Here is an 18,076-nt window from a genome sequence, read left to right as displayed (position 1 = left end):
ATTGACTTAATTCTAATACACGTCTCCATGCAGTTTATCTTCTATGTCAGATAGTGCTAGTACATTAGAAACTGACAAACTTAATTGGAATAATTATGGGGGGTAATTTTTCACCACTTTGTCTAGTAGATAGTAGATGTATGTATAGGATTGTTGGTTGTTTTGTTTAGTTCAGACTTTCAAAATTTTGGGACAATGCTACCTAGATTTATAAAGTACTAATCATCACAATTTGTCTTTTTGCATATTTTGATGTGTTTGTAGCACGGTCCCAGTTCCACTAGGTAAATACAATATCGAATATAATGGATGTTATTTTGTAAGGCATGGAACACATGATTTGGCCTTCACTTTTGTGTTCAAGGGGTCTTTGTTGCTTTAATATGTTACTTTAAGCTGTATGTTACTTGTATTTATTCTTTACTGCAGAGATGAGTCAATTGATAGTGGATACAAGTAACACAGCTTAAGCTTATTATTAAGATTAAATTTCACTGCCTTATTACAAGATTATGGCTCTTGAGAATGCTTGTTTAACAAAATTTAAAGAAGGAAAAAAAGGAAAAGGAAAAGAACAACAATAATATCTGGTTGCCTGCTTTTCAAAAGCAATCAAAGTGCTTTGACAGCTTTTTTTTTTACCGACTGTTTACTTTATGTGGTTATTACATTTGAACTTTGGAGTTACAGTGTTTATCAAATTAAAAACTGAATACATATACACAACATACTAATTAGTATTACTCAGTCATGAACTTATGAGGCAAGTGTTACTTACTTCAATGATTAAATTTAGATTTGCTCATCCATGATAGATATATAGATTAGACTGATGAAATATTATCAATTAGTAAAGAAATGATTTATGATCTATCAATAAACAATATACATGTAAGCATATATCAAGCTCCACCAAAATGAATGTAATTTTACTGCTAATGGCTTTGCAAATCATGCTTTGCTAACAAATTCCACATCAAAAAAGAGTATTGAATCAGGTGGAATGACACATGAACCTGCATGAAATGAAGATAAGGTTCTCCTTGATTAGTCAAAATGGTAACAGAAAAAGTCATGCCAAGTAAAAAAAAGGTACCGCAATGATGTAAGGAAATTAGGCAGATACATAATTATTTACACTACTAATATTATGTGAAAACAGATAACCATGTGCTGACTATCGTACTAATTTGTATTCATTAATAAAACAGAATCTAAGACAGCTTAATATAATGTCCTTAGTCCAAGCTTCTCCACAGTATTCGCTGTATGTTCATCTTTCTATAGTGTTCATGGGTCAACGTTATTTAGTGTCAAAAGATGAGTATGCCTTGACATGATTCTTGTACAAATGTCCCTTCACCATTCTCTGTATAAAATTAAGAACTAGCTAGTAGCCATGTGGGGAGTGTATCAAGGAAAATGGAGTGTTTTAATATGAGAGGTGGGAGGAGCAAATGTTGACTGTAAAACCATACATGGATAAAAAGAATAAGAATTTTTTAAGCATTACATGAATCATGATCACTTTAAAAAGTTAGATAACTTTATGTTTTATCTTGATTATTCAAATTAGTTTCAATAATCAAGATATACTAATCATGAAACATATTACTCATTAAAAAGCATAACTTAAAAGGACATTTATGAGAAATTAAGAAGCCATGAAGATTGAAGATCTGGACATATTAAGTGATATATGAATGAATTTTAGGCAAATTTTTAAAATGACAACTATTGTGAAACGGAGAAAGCATTACATAATCCAAGGGATAATACAAATGCTATTATTTAGATGTGTTGAGTCATGAATGTACTAAATTTTCAAAGTGACAGAATAGAATATTATAAACATTAGATAACTTTATGTTTCAATCTTGTTTATTTATGTTAGATCCAATAATCAAGATACTAATTATCGAAAAACATTACTTACTAATAACATTAAAAGAAATATATAAGAATCTAAGAAGAAGATATGGGACATATTAGGTAAAATATGAAAGAGTTTAAGGTAAATTTTTGGGTAATTCCCGTTAATAAAATGAATGACATTGAAAATTATGCAGATGTCCTAAACCAGAACTGGTTACACACCCTGTCCTGAACACATCTATATAAATCAAATCAAGTTAAGTCAATTTTAGCCATTTACATGTAAATCGAATTAGCTTGCTTCGATTTACTAGTGGTACAACATATACATAGTAAATTGAATTAGACTGATTCGATTTACTACTTTAGCTTGCTTCGATTTACTTACTAGTGGTACATCATATACATAGTAAATCGAATTAGCCTGATTCGATTTACTACTTGTACAGATTATTGACATTTCGATTTACTCTATGTATATGTTGTACCACTAGCAAGTAAATCGAAGCAAGCGAATTCGACATGTAAATGGCTAAATTCGATTTATTAAGTGAATTACCCTAAACTTTTTAAATGACAAATATTGTGAAACAGAAGATGTTCTTACAATGCAAAAAAGCCATTATCCAAATATATTGAGATATGAATATACCATATTCCAGAGTGACAAATATTGTAAAATGAAGGGGGTATATCACAGTGTCAAAGACGTAATGCAAAAAACCATTACAAGATGGATGGGATATTACAAATTAAAATCCAAGGCATAATGCAAAAAGAAGTCTTCTTTGATTTGCCTTGGATGAATTCAACTAGTGGCACAGCCAATAGACTCAAGTTTGATGCATTGAAAGTGAAGCAGATTCAGAAAATACAGCAAGCAGTACTTGTGCCTAGAGTGATGAGTGTTACACTTAACAAGAGAAAGAAGGAGTACTTGCCTCCTCTACAACCCGCTCCTCTTGAACCATATCCGAGTTCTGGTGGAAGCTTCAACGTACGTTTCCCTCCTAATAATGTTAGGAAAAAGGAAAATTCAAAAAATCCCTTACCTTCGAATAATATTGTTAATTAGAATGTTAATTAAAGAAGAGAAAGCAGGCACCTTGAAGCATTGGAGGAATTCCATCACCTCCTAAAATGCCTTCATCCCATCCTTTGATGACCTATGAGATTCATCAATTCTTATGTCATCCATACTCAAACCATTTAATTTAATTAATCGATTAATGTTACCTCTCCAACGCCGACGCGGAATGTAAGTGGCTTGCCGCGATTGTAGCTGCTGTCGAAAACTTTGCCATTCTCCAATCTCCCAACATAGTGTGCCTGCACCCACTGGCATAGTTCAAATCTACGAGTTCATGGAAAATAGATATACGGTATGCATGTTTGACCTTAATAAGCTGGCCTTTAACGGCCTGAGGGCCAGTTCCAACAAGTTTGTCACAGAAGGCAAGGCCAGAAGGAGCTACTGTTAATTCACATGGTGCTGATTCAGCTGCTGATGAGGACTGTGGCTGCAAGAAGGAATGGAGAAGCCCAAGCCCAAGCCCAAGGCCTATTGCATCTCTTCTCTTCAAGAGGGGAGGAGTGACTACTAGTTCTAGTTGTTGTTGCTTGTGTGAACATTTGTGATGAGTGGAGGAGATTGCAAGAGTGGTTGGGGTTCTCTTTTGGGGGTAAAGCCGCATCCATGTACATGTTCCAACTGATGAGTATGCTGCTGCTACTGAACAACTCATCGTCCACAAATCACAAATCTAACGTCGATATGCCTCTCTCTCTCTCTCTCTCTCTTCACAAGCAATCAAATGTGATGATGCTATCCTCTTTTGGTTGGGCCGTCAATCATACTCTTTCTGACTCTAAAAGCCCAAACCCAAAAATCGAACACAAAAGGGCCTGAAGATTTTGTTCAAGAACGAAAATACTATTCTACCCTCGCTTTCAAAAATATTTTACAATGCACTCCTGTTTCTGGTTCTAATTAACCTAGCAGGCTAGCGAAACCACAACCTCTTTCGGCGCCTCAATAGAAGAGAAGAGAATGGCGAAGTCGTTGAGGTCAAAGAGGGAAAAGAGGCTTAGGGCTATTCGGAGGGAGATTGTTGAGCCTCTCTACGAAAAGAAAGAAGCTGCTAAGCAAGCAGCCCTAGAAGCTGCCCTTGCCGCTCCGAAGCTTGAGGTTCGCCAACCCTCAAACTCCGCCATGGATGCCTCCACCGCCTCAGCTACCATCACCAATATGGGTATCTATCATATCTTTTCTCTCACTATATATCTTAGTTAGGGTTTGGTTCATGATTTCTAACAGATTAGACTGTAGATTAGGGTTTGTTGTCATTAATGCTGCTTCAATAACACTGGGAGTTAATTAATCTCAATACTATTTGTGAGTGTGGTTTTCTTGAATGGTGAGACGATGAGAGACTAGCTTTCACTTCAGAAAAGTCAAATTCAAGTCAGTAGTCCTTCCAAACTCTGAAGGAGATAACTTAGTTTGCTAACTGCACTCCCCGCAAGCTGTTTGGAACTAAGTTTAAAAGATGGCGTCTCCATTAGGTTTTACCCTGCTTATCATTTGCCATTTCACTTAGAGCACCAAGTTTTTAACTGAGAATTTATGTGAAGAGTGAAGACTATGTTAATGTTGCACAATAAAATTGCTATGGCACGATCTAATGTGTTGTATAAAATGTTACATTTGTCAGATGTGGAAATGGCTGACGGCGCTCAAAGCACAGCTTCCTTAAAGCCTGTTGGTGGAGTAGGTAAAAAATTCAAGAAGAAATTGAAGATTGCCAAGAGCAAGCGCCGTGGCAAGGGAAAGAAAAAGCGTCACATATAATGTGAATACTGAATGGTAATAAACTAATAATATCTCGTTTTTAGTCCAACTCAAATTTGTATATGGTATCTTGCTACTGCATGTTATACACCTGTTTAAACAGGACATCCTGTTTAAACATCTTTATTTTGATTTCAGAAAATCAAATATTGTACTGTGATAAACATCTTTATCCATTGAGTAGCAAAATAATTATGACCATTATAGTTTCCAGAAATTGATATAAGCTTAGTAGCTTAGGATTTCATTCTTATACCTTCAATGGCTTTATGTAAAATCTGAAACCTAGTTGCCAAGCTTCTAAAATTCTATGAGCCTTCAGAAATGAATAGTTTACTACAATAACTGCCCGTTTGAAAAAACCAATTTGTTTGTTAGATACACTGTTTTTCAATGTACCAATTTATCCGCATTGATAGTTATGTGAGATGTGAGATGTGAGGGAGCAATTTATAAGGGTAGATATTCTCCCAATTCCTTAATTTAAAAGATTCACTATAGATTAATCCTGTAACCAAAACCCAACACAGAGAAAATATCTAGTAGGCTACTGCTAAAATAATCCCAAATTATCACCTCAAGGGCCTCCTTACTGCCTTAAACCATAGGTATTAAAAGATAATTTGCACGTCGAAGATGATAATATGTTGCAAGAGGGGAGTCTAATAAGAAGTGAATTATCGAAACAAAAATGAATTTTGCAGTGTTTATGTCCAGGTACTAACTACTTCAAGTCTTTGTCCCCCCGCCAGTTTGTCCAGGGTCAGTCAATCCTGCCCTGTGTGATGCCTATATCTCCAAAAAGACCTGGTCTCATGTCAGGTCACCCCTGACTGAATACTTTTTCTTCTATTGGTGCCTGATAGGTAATTCTACCCGATGAAGAAGCTGGGAGCCGAGAGGTTACCAGCTGCCGGAGGTTATTCACAGATAAAGCAGCACAGATTGATCTGTAGCTGGGTGGGCACTGGCTGGTCTTTTGACCATATCCTCTAGCCCTTTTGTTAAACCAGTTCCTGAATCTATAATCCTTTTGTGGTCTTTTGTTAGTTGCTTAAAACCATAATATCCGGATACTCTTTCTGTTTTTGATTTAATGTTTTCTTACCATGCTTGTGGTATGCGATTTTGTAGGTTGCAGTGGTCTAGTCAGAATTACTGTGGCTTTCTATTCAGAAAGACTGCTAAAATTTTGATCGAACAAGCACGAAGACAATTCACTTCTCTCGTCTTTGGGAGCTCTAGACATTTTTATTAACTATACACTCAAATAGTGAGGAACAATACAGTTTAGTGTGTAGTAGTAGTCAGTGTTTAAGACTCGTTGTGAACATGAAAGTAGATATTCAATTTGTGTACCAACCGACCTACCAAGCTCTTGGAAGTTGAACTTGATGTTTACTTTTACTATTGTTGAATTTTATCATTCTTGTAGTTTTATTCTCAATGTTTTGTCATGTTTTCGGAATCAAATATAACCTAAATGTCTAATAAGACCCGAAAAGCAATCAAAACAGCAACGCGTCAACCCAAAAATGAAATGAAAATTCACAACAGTTGCAGCGTCGTTTTAACATGAGCGAAACGGGAGTATGTGCTCCTGTACTCGGGGAAAAAATGGGCGAAGGAGAGAGCAGGAGCGAGGATGACAGCTATGTCGGCCATGTTGTTGAAAGAGATAAGAGGGAGAGTGAGGATGGGTGTGCACCCGTGGTAAGGAGGTTCTTTTCGGAAGGATTTTTTAAAGGTCTTCTTTAGATATAAAGTTATTGATGTAGAAAAATCTAAGGCCTTTGTACTTGAATCTCTTTCCAGGGATGGGATAGCAATGATGGTAGGTAAACAAGGTGAATCTTAACTTCGTGTGTTAGCTTCACAAAATAGGCAAAGTTTTGCTTGGTAGATCCTTATAGAGATGCTTCAGTGATCAAGGTCTTAGACAAGAGTTACAATTATATAGCTTTTTTACATAAGCTTCGGACGATCTGTGCATCAAAAGTGTCTTTGATACTCTAGATGTGGGATTTGGATATTTTCTGGTGAAATTTGATGGTGCTGAGGATTGGGATAAAGTCATGCTTAGTGGTCTTAGGTTGATAGAGGGGCATTATATTGCTGTAAAATCATGGGATGTAGATTTTTTTGCCGTGTGAAAAGTCCTTCGGGTCAATGCTTGCATGGATTCGGATTTGGGGCTTCTAATCTGATGCTACCAAAAATAGGCTATGATGTGTATTGCTTCTATGATAAGTGTCCCGATCAAAGTGGACATGGCCACTAAATTGGTAGAGAGAGAGATATGCCGAACATGTGTTCAAATAAATCTGAAATTGCCAATGATCAAGAATGTTATTGTGGAAGAAATAACTCATACAGTGGAGTATGAAAGTCTAAATATGATATGTGCTTCTTGTGCACGTTATGGTAATGATAAGGCACAATGCTTGGGTAGATCACCACAGAAGGAAAATAGTGTTAATCCTAGCGCCGCCAAGACTCAGGTTGGTGAAAAGTCAACGTCAATTAATGATAAAAAAAAAATCAATAATCAAATACAACTGATGATGTTGTAATAGGCGTGGTTGTTGGCGAGGACCACAGACCTAATATGAAGGATGATTCATTGGCTAATAACTTGCATGAGACTCACGTTGAAGAGGCATGCAAGAATGAAGAAGTGGGTTGGGAGCAAGTATTAAGGAAGGGGAAATATAAGCTGGGCCAAAAGCAAATTTAGGCCCAAGGACGGGAATACTCAAGCAAAGGTTCGGATAGGAAAGCAAGGCCATGTTGCATGCTCCTCTTGCTGATGGATCCGCTTCTTCATGAGCTAGGATCGGATCTCAAACCATGCTCCAGAAGCATAGGTCGCGTGTGAGGAATGGAGATGTGTCTGCGATGCCGTCTTCTCACTAGACCCCAGCTCCCCGCGGCTCCTTCCTCCGAAAACGGTTAAGACCGTCGTCCTTGCAAAGCTCGTCGACAGAGAAGAATGGAAGCAAGGTAGTGGACGCTTCCGCAAAAGTTGCTGCAGCGGTAATACCACCAGGGATGCAAGTCTCGCCGTCGAATGATGCAATGAGGGAAGGCAAGGATGAGGGAGTCTGTCCTGTGATTCAAGCCTCATCTTAAGGTTGGTGAACCAATTTTATATTCAATGCTATTCTATTATTCTATCTTTATATTATGGATAGTTTAAATATAATAGTTTGGAATATTAGGGGTGCGTATAATAAGTTAGCTCGAGTGAATTGTAAAGAGCTTGTTAGGAAATTTAAACTTGTCTTTTTATTGTGGTTGAAATTCATTGTCCTTTTTAACATTTGAAACTGTTATGGAAAATGTTTGGTTATCATTCTATTGGTACAGTGAAGGCAACAGGGTATAAGGGGGTATATGGTTCCTTTCTACAGTGTCAGATGCTTGCTACAAGTGGGTAAATGCTTTTAATCAGTGTGTTACGGTGGAAGTTCAGTTAGATAATGTGATTCGGAGGTATAGCGATATTTTTGGTAGTCCTCATTTTAATACCAGAGTTTTTCTGTGGGATTATCTTGTGATTCAGTCCTTGTCTTTTCGTGGGCCATAGATTATTATTGGTGATTTTAATGAAATTATCTTCTCTCGTGAATCTAAGGGTTGTCTTTTTTCGAGTCGATGCGCAAATTGCTTTGCTGCCTCATTAGGGGGATAGCGATCTAGTTGACTTAAAGACTATTGGAAGACGATTTTCTTTGTACAAAAGGGTGAAAAATTATGTTGAGGTGCCAAAAAAGCTTAACTGGGTTTGTATCAATAGTGGATGCTTATCTCTATTTCTTGAGGCTTATGCGAAAATACTAAATAGACTTCAATCTGATGATTGTCCCATCCTAGTTCACTGTAAAGGGCGGCCCTAGCCGAAAAAGAATAGGCCTTTTCAGTTTATTGCGACTTGGGCTACCCATTCGGGGTATACAGATATTGTGACCCAATCGTGGTGGTTTGGCTATAGACAAGTGCATGGCAAGCTTTCAAAAGTGCATAAGAACTCTCTAGAGTTTAATTCTAAAGTGTTCGACAACATTTTCGTTAAGAAAAGCGAGTTGGAGCACCAAATTAATTTCCTACAGAAGCGGCTGGAAGTGATGGAAGATTCTTCTATGCAGCAAAAAGAGTGACAGTTGATTGAGGATTACAATAACACTCTTGTGCAAGAGGAACTTCGATAGTTTCAAAAATTCAGAGAGCAGTGGGTGAAATTCGGAGATATAAATGCCAATTTCTTTCATGTTCAGACTCTGGTGTGGAGGAAGCATAACAAATCCATGGTCTCTTTCTCTAGGATGGGGTGTAGGATACGAATCCGGATGTCCTTTGAAAGAAAGCTGAGTCCTTTTTTAAAAGCTTATTTCGTTAATAGGAGGATGTGGATTTGGAATGTCTTAGTGAAGTATCGCTTCCTTCCCTGAATGAGGACGCTTGCTATAATCTTACGGCGCCAGTTACATTGGAGGAAGTTATGTCGACTATTTTTATTATGCATTCTTCTAAGGCGTTGGGTCCTAATGGTTTTAGGCTTTCTTCTTCAAAGAATATTAGGAGATTATTGGTTTTCATGTTCAGACTATGGTTAGTCAAGCGTTCTCTGGTATAGATATTGATCTGAGAATGATGGAAACTCTCCTGATTCTTATTCCAAAGTTAGAAAGCCCGGTTTCCATGAAGGATTTCAGACCTATTAGTCTCTATAATGTGGTTTACAAAGTTATAACGAAGGTCCTGGTCAATAGACTTCGTACTCATCTCATGGACATTGTTGGGCCCCTTCAAGGAGGTTTTATTCCAAAAAGGGGAACCTCTGACAACATAATTATTGTGCAAGAGGTTCTCCACTTCATGAAGAAAACGAAGTCCAAGAAAGGCACTTTGATCCTTAAGATTGATCTGGAGAAAGCCTATGATAGAGTTGATTGGAGGTTTCTAAAACATATCCTTGGGATTTTTGGCTTTCCTACCTTTACAATAAATCTGATTCTGCGTTGTGTTACTTCCACTTTGTTGTCTATCCTGTGGAATGGGAAGAGATTATATAGCTTCACTCCTAGCCGATGACTCAGGCAAGGACACCCGATGTCACTATATCTGTTTGTGTTGTGTATGGATAACTTTTGCAGATCCTCTAGGATAAAGGTTAATGTGGATTAATCTAAAGCGCTATGCTCCAAGAATGTCTCAGCGACAAGGAAAGATATCTTTACTGGGGTGTCATCCATCAAATTCATCCAGAACTTGGGCAAGTATATAGGGGTTACCCTTAGTCACTCTCGGGTGATGTGAGCAGCGTACAATGATGTTTTGGATAACATTCGGGGGAGGCTGGCCAGCTGGGAAGGGAGATTGCTTAACAAGGCGGGAAGACTATGCTTGATCAATTCAGTAGTGGCTGCTATTCTTTCTTATCGCATGCAAGTATCTTTTTTTCCTAAAAGGATATCCAATAAGATAGAATCCATGATGCAGAGCTTTCTCTGAAAAGGTCAAGCTGATGGTAGAGGCATGAATCTGGCTAGTTAGAAGGTGTTGGTCACCCCTAAGAAGTTTGGTGGTTTGGAAATTCGAGATCCATTTTGTGCTAATGTTGCTCTTCTTGGGAAGCTAGCCTGACAATTTTTTTCATCATCCAAACAAGTTATGGGTTCAATTATTGGATGAAAAATATCGTTCTTCTCTTGGAAACTATTTTAGTCGGTCTTGAGACATGGGCTCCTATGTTTGGAAGAGTATATGTAAAACTTGGGATCTCTTGAAGGATGGCTTTGTTTGGTGCATTGGGAATCTAAACCAGAACTTTTGATTTTCTAATTGGAGAAAATAGGGGGAAGCTTTGCCAGGAGATGAATTGTGTTCACATTTCTGATTCGGATCTACGGATCTTGGATCTTTGGTCATCTGGACAGTGGCACCTGCAAAATATCTAGTCTCCTCTAAACTAGTTTTTGCAACGCAACATTCTTTCCTATAATTCAGATGTGCAAGTAGGTTCACTGGTAGGATAGTTTTGGTCTAGTGCGACGTCAAAGGTTTATGACTTTCTTAGTGGTTACTTGTGGCTCAGTAAAAAGAAGTTTGGTTGGGAAGACCAGGGGAATTGGCTTTGACTTTGGCGTCAGCTTGTTCTGAAAAAACATAAATTCTTGGCCTGACTTAGTCTTAGGGAGACTCTGCCCACTATTGCTTTTCGTTTCAAGAAGGGCATCTCACCGACGGACAGCTATCCACGATATTTTTCTTGTCAAGAATCGGTTGTTTATTGTATTCGGAATTGTCCGAAAATTCAACTAGTTTGGTAGGCTTTAGAGATTTCTGATCAACCTCTGAATTTGATGAACTGGTTCTTGCTTAATAGCAAAAAATTCCTTTTAGATTCTTTTCTGCTCTATGGTAGATTTGCCGTTAATTCCAGGAATAATGATATTTTTCATCCACACGAGTCTTGACCCCTAAATAAGATTACTAGTATGGCTTTGTCCTTGGAAAAGGAGATTTGGAATATTTTTGAGTTGCAACGAGTTTCTATTCCCCTCTACCATTAGTGGCTCATGGATTCCACCTCATTGGGTACTTTTAAGATTAATTGTGATACAAGTTATCCTGGTATTGGTGATCGTGTTGGTTTTGCCTGTGTTAGCAGATATTGGAATGGAAGTTGGCAACGAGACTGTTTGAGAATAATTGAGAGTCGTAATCAAGGTAGCGAAAATCGCATCTTTACTCGTATAAACGGACGATTTTACGGGTTTGTAGGTCATCCCCGTTCCCATTTCTTCTTCCGCGCCTGGTGAAGCTGGAATTCATGGAATCGCCGCGAAAGATCATGAAATCGTATAATCGTGTCGTCTCCACCGCGTCAAAGAAAAGGCAATCCAGAAGAAGAAGATTTGCGGGTTTGAGATAACACAGCTGGCCCAACCTGAATCCTACTAAAAACTCTTCAATTTCTGTCGCACTTCCTAAGCGGTTACTTATCTCTGCCCCTCTTTTTAAATTCTGACTCTCTCCCACTCTTCCACTACTTTAAATCTCCCGTTGACCCATTGTATTCTACATTTTTTTGAGGTTTTTATTCAACGATTCTACACTTTTTCTTCCACCATTGTTAGCTTGTTGTCTCCTTGGTTCTTGTCAACACAGCTTTATGAGACTGAATCCGTAAGTGCGGTGGCCTCTCCATGATTGCATCTTTGTTCTGTGCTTGTGCGTTGCGGTACCTTGTGCAATCTCATCTAGTAAGTACATAATAAATTAATAATATGTTTAGTTATTTACCATCGTTACAAATTTACAATTAAAAAAATATAGTTAGTTTTAATTTTTTTATCATCATTAACAACCAATAGTGATTAGCAAAGTCTATGGATAGAGTGATGAAGAAACTTATGATTTGGATTATTATTATTAAGATAATTTAGGAAAATTTCACGTTGCATACACCAATTTCAGCTTGTTCTTTTCATTTTGTTATGCTTCTGTTTGTGTTGCCTCCTTAATAGTAAAAAGGATTAAAGAGGCTTTATCTTGTATTTTAGTTAATAATTTAAGGATTAAGACATGATATTGACTAATAAATATGAATAAATAGTGCTATCCTATTTGTGCATTTCACCAAAACTTCCTTATTTTACAGTTAATAGAATCCAATTTATCATGATCTTATTGTGCATTTCACCAAAAACCTTTTTATTTTAAAACTATCCAATTCATCATAGTTAAATTTCAATATAAAAATCAGGCTGCAGCTAACCCAACCAACAACACTAACTTCATCTAGTTCCCTTGTTAATCTTAATTAATTTGATATGATGTTTCTTTACTATATATAGTTCTACGTTCCTAGTAATCTCAGTGGAAAGTAATTAGTTTAAGTTGCTTATTTTTTGTTGAAAAGTGGTAGTTAGTTACTATAATCACCTAACTATATCAGTTTATAACTTTCAAGAGCTAAAATATTTATATAAAGGTATTGATGCATGGAAATTAAAGACTTGTTTATTGATTTTCGTTTATCTATATAAAGACTTGTTTGAGAAGTGCATAGAAATTACTCAAAAATATCTTGATGATGTACATAATATTGTCCTTGATAGTGATTCAAATGATTGTTATTAAGAAAGTTTAGAAAAATTTCTTTTTGGCATGCATCAACTTCAGCTTGTTCTTTATTTTTGTTATGCCTCTGTTTTGTTAATAGTTTAAGGATTAAGAAAGACATGACAGTGATTAATGAATGTGAGTAGTGCTACATCTTACCAAAATCTCTCATTCTTATTTTTGTATCTCAAAGATTTCAATATAAATAAAAATATAATACATACATAATATTGTGCTCAAATATAAGAAAAGTAGAAAATGTCAACAAAACATAATTGGATTGGGATTTAGGAACTTGGTTTTTCATTTAATTTTTTGGTTCTTAAAGCTTTGCTAGTTAAATTTTTTTAATTGCTACCTACAACCTAAATGCTTACATAGTTAATTATATATTTGCTTATTAGTTTATTTATCTTAGTGTAGTGAATTTGATATAGATTGTACAATTTTCTTTTAAAAAATAATATGAATTTGTTGCTACTGTGTTCTCATTTTAAATTTCATAGTTTAAAAATTAGTTATGTACTTCTATTTGTTTAGATTTGATATGGTTTCAAATGTGGATAATGATAAAAATAATAATGGAGTTGAAATTGATTGTGGTTGTACATCCAAGAAGATTGCTAAAAATACTGAAAGAAATAGGAGCGACAAAGTTTGGAAGCATAAAATTTCGGTTGATGGAGATGCTAAAAAAATAAAATGTAAGTATTGCGATAAGATGGTGACAGGAGGAGTGTATAATTGGAACATCATTTGGCGGGAATAAAAAAAGATGTTGAACTTTTTATGGGTGTTTCTGATGAGGTTAAAAATGATATGTTTAATAATATTGTTGGTTTGCAAAAAAATTTAATTAAGAAGACAAGAGAATCTGAGGAAAAGATACAAAGAAAAGATGAAAGAGTATAATAAGAAGAAAGGGATGCTTTAGTTGGTGAGAAGAGAAAGAGAAAAGAAATAGAGACACCAGCAAGTCTCTTTAAGAGAAGGGGTGTGAGCACTCAAACAACAATCAACTCAATTTTTAAGAAGGACTTACGGGAAGAGGCGTGTGATGAAATTGCTTCGTTCATCTACAATAATGCTATTCCCTTTAATGTTACAAGGTCTGAAGAATACTATAGCATGTTTGAGAAAATTGTCTGCCATGGATTAGGATTCAAACCACCCTCTTATGATGAGTTAAGAGAAAAATTATTGAAGAAAAAAGTAGAGTCAACCAAACTAACATTAAAAGAGCATAGAGTTGAATGAAAGAAAACTGGATACACTATTATGACAAATGGTTGGATAGATAAAAGAATGAGGACTATTCTCAACTTTTTTAAGGAAACTGTTTTCTTAAAATCCATTAATACTTCTGATATATGCAAAACAGTTGAAAAGATATTCGAAATGATTGATGAAGTTGTAAAGGAAGTGGAAGAAGAGAATGTGATTCAAGTTGTAACTGATAATGTAGCTAACTACAAAAAGGCAGGACAAATGTTGATGGAAAAGAAAAAGAATCTTTATTGGACTTATTGTGCCGCTCATTGCATTGATTTGATGCTTGAAGATTTTGAGAAGAAGGTAGATCTTCACAAAAACAGCATTGCCAAAGGAAGAAAGCTAACTACTTACATATATTGTAGGACTTCTCTAAATTTTCTTTTACAACAACACACCAAAGAAAGAGATTTGGTGAGACCAGGTATAATGCGATTTGCTACGTCCTACCTTATTTTGGGTAGTTTTAATGAGAAGAAGAATCCAATAATTAGAATGTTCATCTCGAATGAATAGAAGAAAAGCAAGTGTTCAAAGACAAGAGATGAAAAAAATATTGAAAATATTGTTTTGGATAAAATATTTTGAAAAAATATTATCCATTACTTGAGAGGTGCTTATCCTCTTCTTCATGTGTTCCGTATAGTGGATTTAGAGGAAAAGACAGCTATGGGATATATGTATTCTAAAATTGATCGTGCTAAAAAAAATTAAAAATACTTTTCAAAGTGTTGAAGTCAGGTAATAAAACTAGTGATCAGTAAACATTTTCTCTCAGTTTTATCATTTAATTATTTACTAATTAGCTAATTGTCTAATTCACTATTTTTATGTTTTTCTTTAGTTATAAATCTTTGTGGGATATTATTGATGCAAAATGGGATAAGCAACTCTTTAGCCTTTTGCATACTCCAAGCCATTATTTGAATCCACAAATTTATTACAGTCCTAATTTTAAGGTTGAGTATGATATTAAGAAAGGACTTTATGATTGTTTGGATATACTTGTGGGAGATCCTGCACTCATTACAATTATTGATAGTCAACTTGAAGATTTCAAGAGTAAGACTAAAGTTTTTGGTAGAGATGTAGCTAAAAATGCTCTCAAAATCAAAACACCCTCACAATGGTGAGATTCTTATGGGGATGAACATCCAAAACTTCAAAAATTTGCTATCTGTGTCTTGAGTTTAACTTGTAGTTCATCAGGATGTGAGTGCAATTAGATTACTTTTGAGATGGTAAACTTTTAATTTGATATTAGCTTAAAAATTTATTTTCTAAACTATAAAATTAGTTAATTATTCAATTCTATTATTTTTTAATTAGCCTATGTTAATATATTAAATAAATACTTGTAAATTTTGATATTATTATATTCACACGAAAATTAAAGAAAAAATCGTTTGAAGACAAGCACAATAAATGACGTTTTTGTGATGACCAATTCAAGATTGGCAAGGAAGAAGTCATCAAGAAATACTGCTGACTATAGCCTTGAAGACTTGGATTCGGATGAAGAATGAATTGTGGAAGATAAAAATATGATAAAAAATTTGGAAGAATTTGACACACAAAATAATGTAAACTTAACCCTTCAAGAAGATAGAAGTAAAGATGGAGTCATTTGATTGATTTGAAAATTCCTTTTCTTGATGATGATGCTTTCAATGAGCTTCTCAACTTTTCTCCTAATGAAAATCAAAATGTTAAAGAACATGATGATCATGATGTTAATAAATTGCTTTAGTCTTTATATTTTGTAATATGATGTTATGTTATCTATTTTATATTTGTGACGTTACATATTGTTATTTTAAATTTTAGACTTGTGGTTAGTTTATATTTTTATCTTTGAACTTTATAAATGTTACATTTTATTATATCTTTATGCTACTTTAGCTTTATTTTATCATTATGTTATTATTTATGATACTTTTGTCAAATTTAAATTTTTATTTTTATTTAAATTATTTAGTTTTATCATATTATATTATTTTTATAATTGATATTGATAAATTTATATAATTGGTAGAATCTTATATTCCGTTTTATGATTTTACGCTCTACGATTTTTAATTACTTATTTTTTTATTTTACGTAAAATTTCAATTTTTTCTACCTTGGTCGTAATATTTTGTAAGGAGAAGAGTTATTTACTATTTAGGGAGGATATTTTCTAGTCTGAGACTTAAAAAAAAGAAATGTTATTTGTAAAATAGATTGTGTGGATACCTTGTTTTACTCTTGTCAATAATTTTTAGAATAACTTTAGTTTTGTTGTTCTTTTGGTGTTAAAAATTTAAAACATTATGTTTTGAAAATTGCGTGTTGACCTCCGATTGATCTTCAAAGATGCAAACAAAATGGCATATTTCATGACAAAAGCAGCGATGAAGATTTATATTCACCAAGTGAAATTTTCACTATTTTAAAAGAAATTTAAGAGTAACATTTAATGAAATTGTCTTATTTTTTAAGTAGTTCTTTATTTTTTGTTCTCTCTTTTTTCTTTGTTTTGTTGTTATTTTTCAGTTATCCAACCAAAAAAAAAAAAATGCCTAAGAATTGAAGAATACCATGACTAGTTAGAATTAACGTAATAAGTAATAACCAAGAGTAAATTTGATATTTGAATGTTATTATCGTGAATCTACAATCAAGAGTGTCTATTTTCATATGTCAATAATACAATTTATAATCATAGCAATAAAATCAACTTAATATCAAACTAACAAATGGTGCTTATGTTATAACTGTTATAGTAATTATGGGATCTTAAAGTGTTATTGAAATTAAAATAATATTTTTTTATTATTTAACAATATTTCAAAATAAAAGAGTGTCAATATAATATAAAAAAAATAAAATTTTAATTTTAACAATACTTATATAATTATTAATTATAACATAATCATAAGTATTATAGACTCTACCAACTAATAAATGTAAAATAAATAGATATTATATATTAATTAATATCCCAAATATATTATAAATAAAGTGGCGGACTTAGACTTTTTGTTAGATTATTGATTATTCTCCTTCGTTTATCTTTCTTGTTATTTTTTTTTAGGTACATATAATCATGAATGGGACACATTTCTCAACTGTAGATATTCAATTCGTACCCTTTTTCAGACCTTTTGAAAAACAGGAATAGCAAAATTAAGCTGAATTTGATGGAAAACAAAATGCCAATGACGAAAACGAAGTGAGAATTTATAATGAAAACTTAGAGAATAACTATTTTTATTATCTTAGAAAATAATAATTTACTTTGTTTTATTCGGTAGTGCAGTGCATGTTGCCTTTGACATAATCCATCCGGACCAGTTTTGTGGGAAACTAGCTAGTGGGTCAGAATACGTTACTGATAAAATATTATAAGAGCAAGACAACGTAACAAATAAGTGAATAATGAATAATAATATTATATTTGTAATTAGTCAATGAAGGGAATTGGCTATTTAAAAACGTATTGGATATGATTCTCTTTGAGAAATATTTAAAAAACTAGCCGAATTTATTATTTATTATTATTATTTTTAGTTATTAATTTAATTTTTAGTTTAATAATTTAATAATATATTTTTATTTAATATTTTTAAATGTTAATAATTATTTATTGATTAAAAATAATAAAATTTATTGACCCACTAACATTTTTTATTTTTTTCATTGAATTGCATTCATCAATTAATATATAATCAGGCATATTATCTGATTATTAAAAAGCGTGACTTATTAACCGGACAGCAATTATTTATTCTGTAATTTTTTGAGTAATATGAGAAAATTCATTTTTTTTAGTCAATATTAAAAGTGACAAAGTATGTAACTTGTTCAGTCCCGCTTTATATAATCGGTTGGTGGGTCAGTGGATTAGTTTTCTTAATTTTTTTATATTAATAAAATTTATTAAAATCAATTAAAAAATATAATTAA

General features: G+C 33.9%; 2 protein-coding genes across 2 annotated transcripts; one reads left to right on the top strand and one right to left on the bottom strand.

Annotated features, from left to right (window-relative positions):
- Nucleotides 1–824: 824 nt before the first annotated feature.
- Nucleotides 825–3,681, bottom strand: LOC107482079 (peptidyl-prolyl cis-trans isomerase FKBP13, chloroplastic). The gene is made up of 5 exons (XM_016102471.3): nt 3,273–3,681; nt 3,112–3,204; nt 2,981–3,041; nt 2,817–2,885; nt 825–1,016 (listed from the first exon to the last, which is right to left on the bottom strand). The coding sequence occupies exons 1-5, from the start codon at nt 3,618–3,620 to the stop codon at nt 952–954; spliced, it is 636 nt and encodes a 211-aa protein (XP_015957957.1). The 5' UTR covers nt 3,621–3,681; the 3' UTR covers nt 825–951.
- Nucleotides 3,682–3,868: 187 nt separating this feature from the next.
- Nucleotides 3,869–6,173, top strand: LOC107482080 (uncharacterized). Its single transcript, XM_016102472.2, has 3 exons — nt 3,869–4,127; nt 4,590–4,741; nt 5,861–6,173. Exons 1-2 carry the CDS (start codon nt 3,926–3,928, stop codon nt 4,724–4,726), a joined length of 339 nt encoding a protein of 112 aa, XP_015957958.1. The 5' UTR covers nt 3,869–3,925; the 3' UTR covers nt 4,727–4,741; nt 5,861–6,173.
- The last annotated feature ends 11,903 nt before the right edge of the window (nt 6,174–18,076 follow it).

This window comes from Arachis duranensis, chromosome 3, assembly GCF_000817695.3.
Source record: "Arachis duranensis cultivar V14167 chromosome 3, aradu.V14167.gnm2.J7QH, whole genome shotgun sequence".
Lineage (NCBI taxonomy): Eukaryota > Viridiplantae > Streptophyta > Magnoliopsida > Fabales > Fabaceae > Arachis > Arachis duranensis.
Note: the sequence above shows the minus strand (reverse complement) of the source record. Positions and strands in the feature narration are given on the sequence as shown.

Excerpts from the sequence above, each read along its gene's own strand:
- LOC107482079 (XM_016102471.3), bottom strand. The coding sequence starts at position 3,620 with ATGAGTTGTTCAGTAGCAGCAGCATACTCATCAGTTGGAACATGTACA. Across the intron at positions 3,205-3,272 it reads TTAAAGGCCAGCTTATTAAG|GCACACTATGTTGGGAGATT; the intron begins GTCAAACATGCA and ends CAGTGGGTGCAG. Across the intron at positions 2,886-2,980 it reads AATTCCTCCAATGCTTCAAG|GAGGGAAACGTACGTTGAAG; the intron begins GTGCCTGCTTTC and ends TAACATTATTAG.
- LOC107482080 (XM_016102472.2), top strand. The coding sequence starts at position 3,926 with ATGGCGAAGTCGTTGAGGTCAAAGAGGGAAAAGAGGCTTAGGGCTATT. Across the intron at positions 4,128-4,589 it reads AGCTACCATCACCAATATGG|ATGTGGAAATGGCTGACGGC; the intron begins GTATCTATCATA and ends TACATTTGTCAG.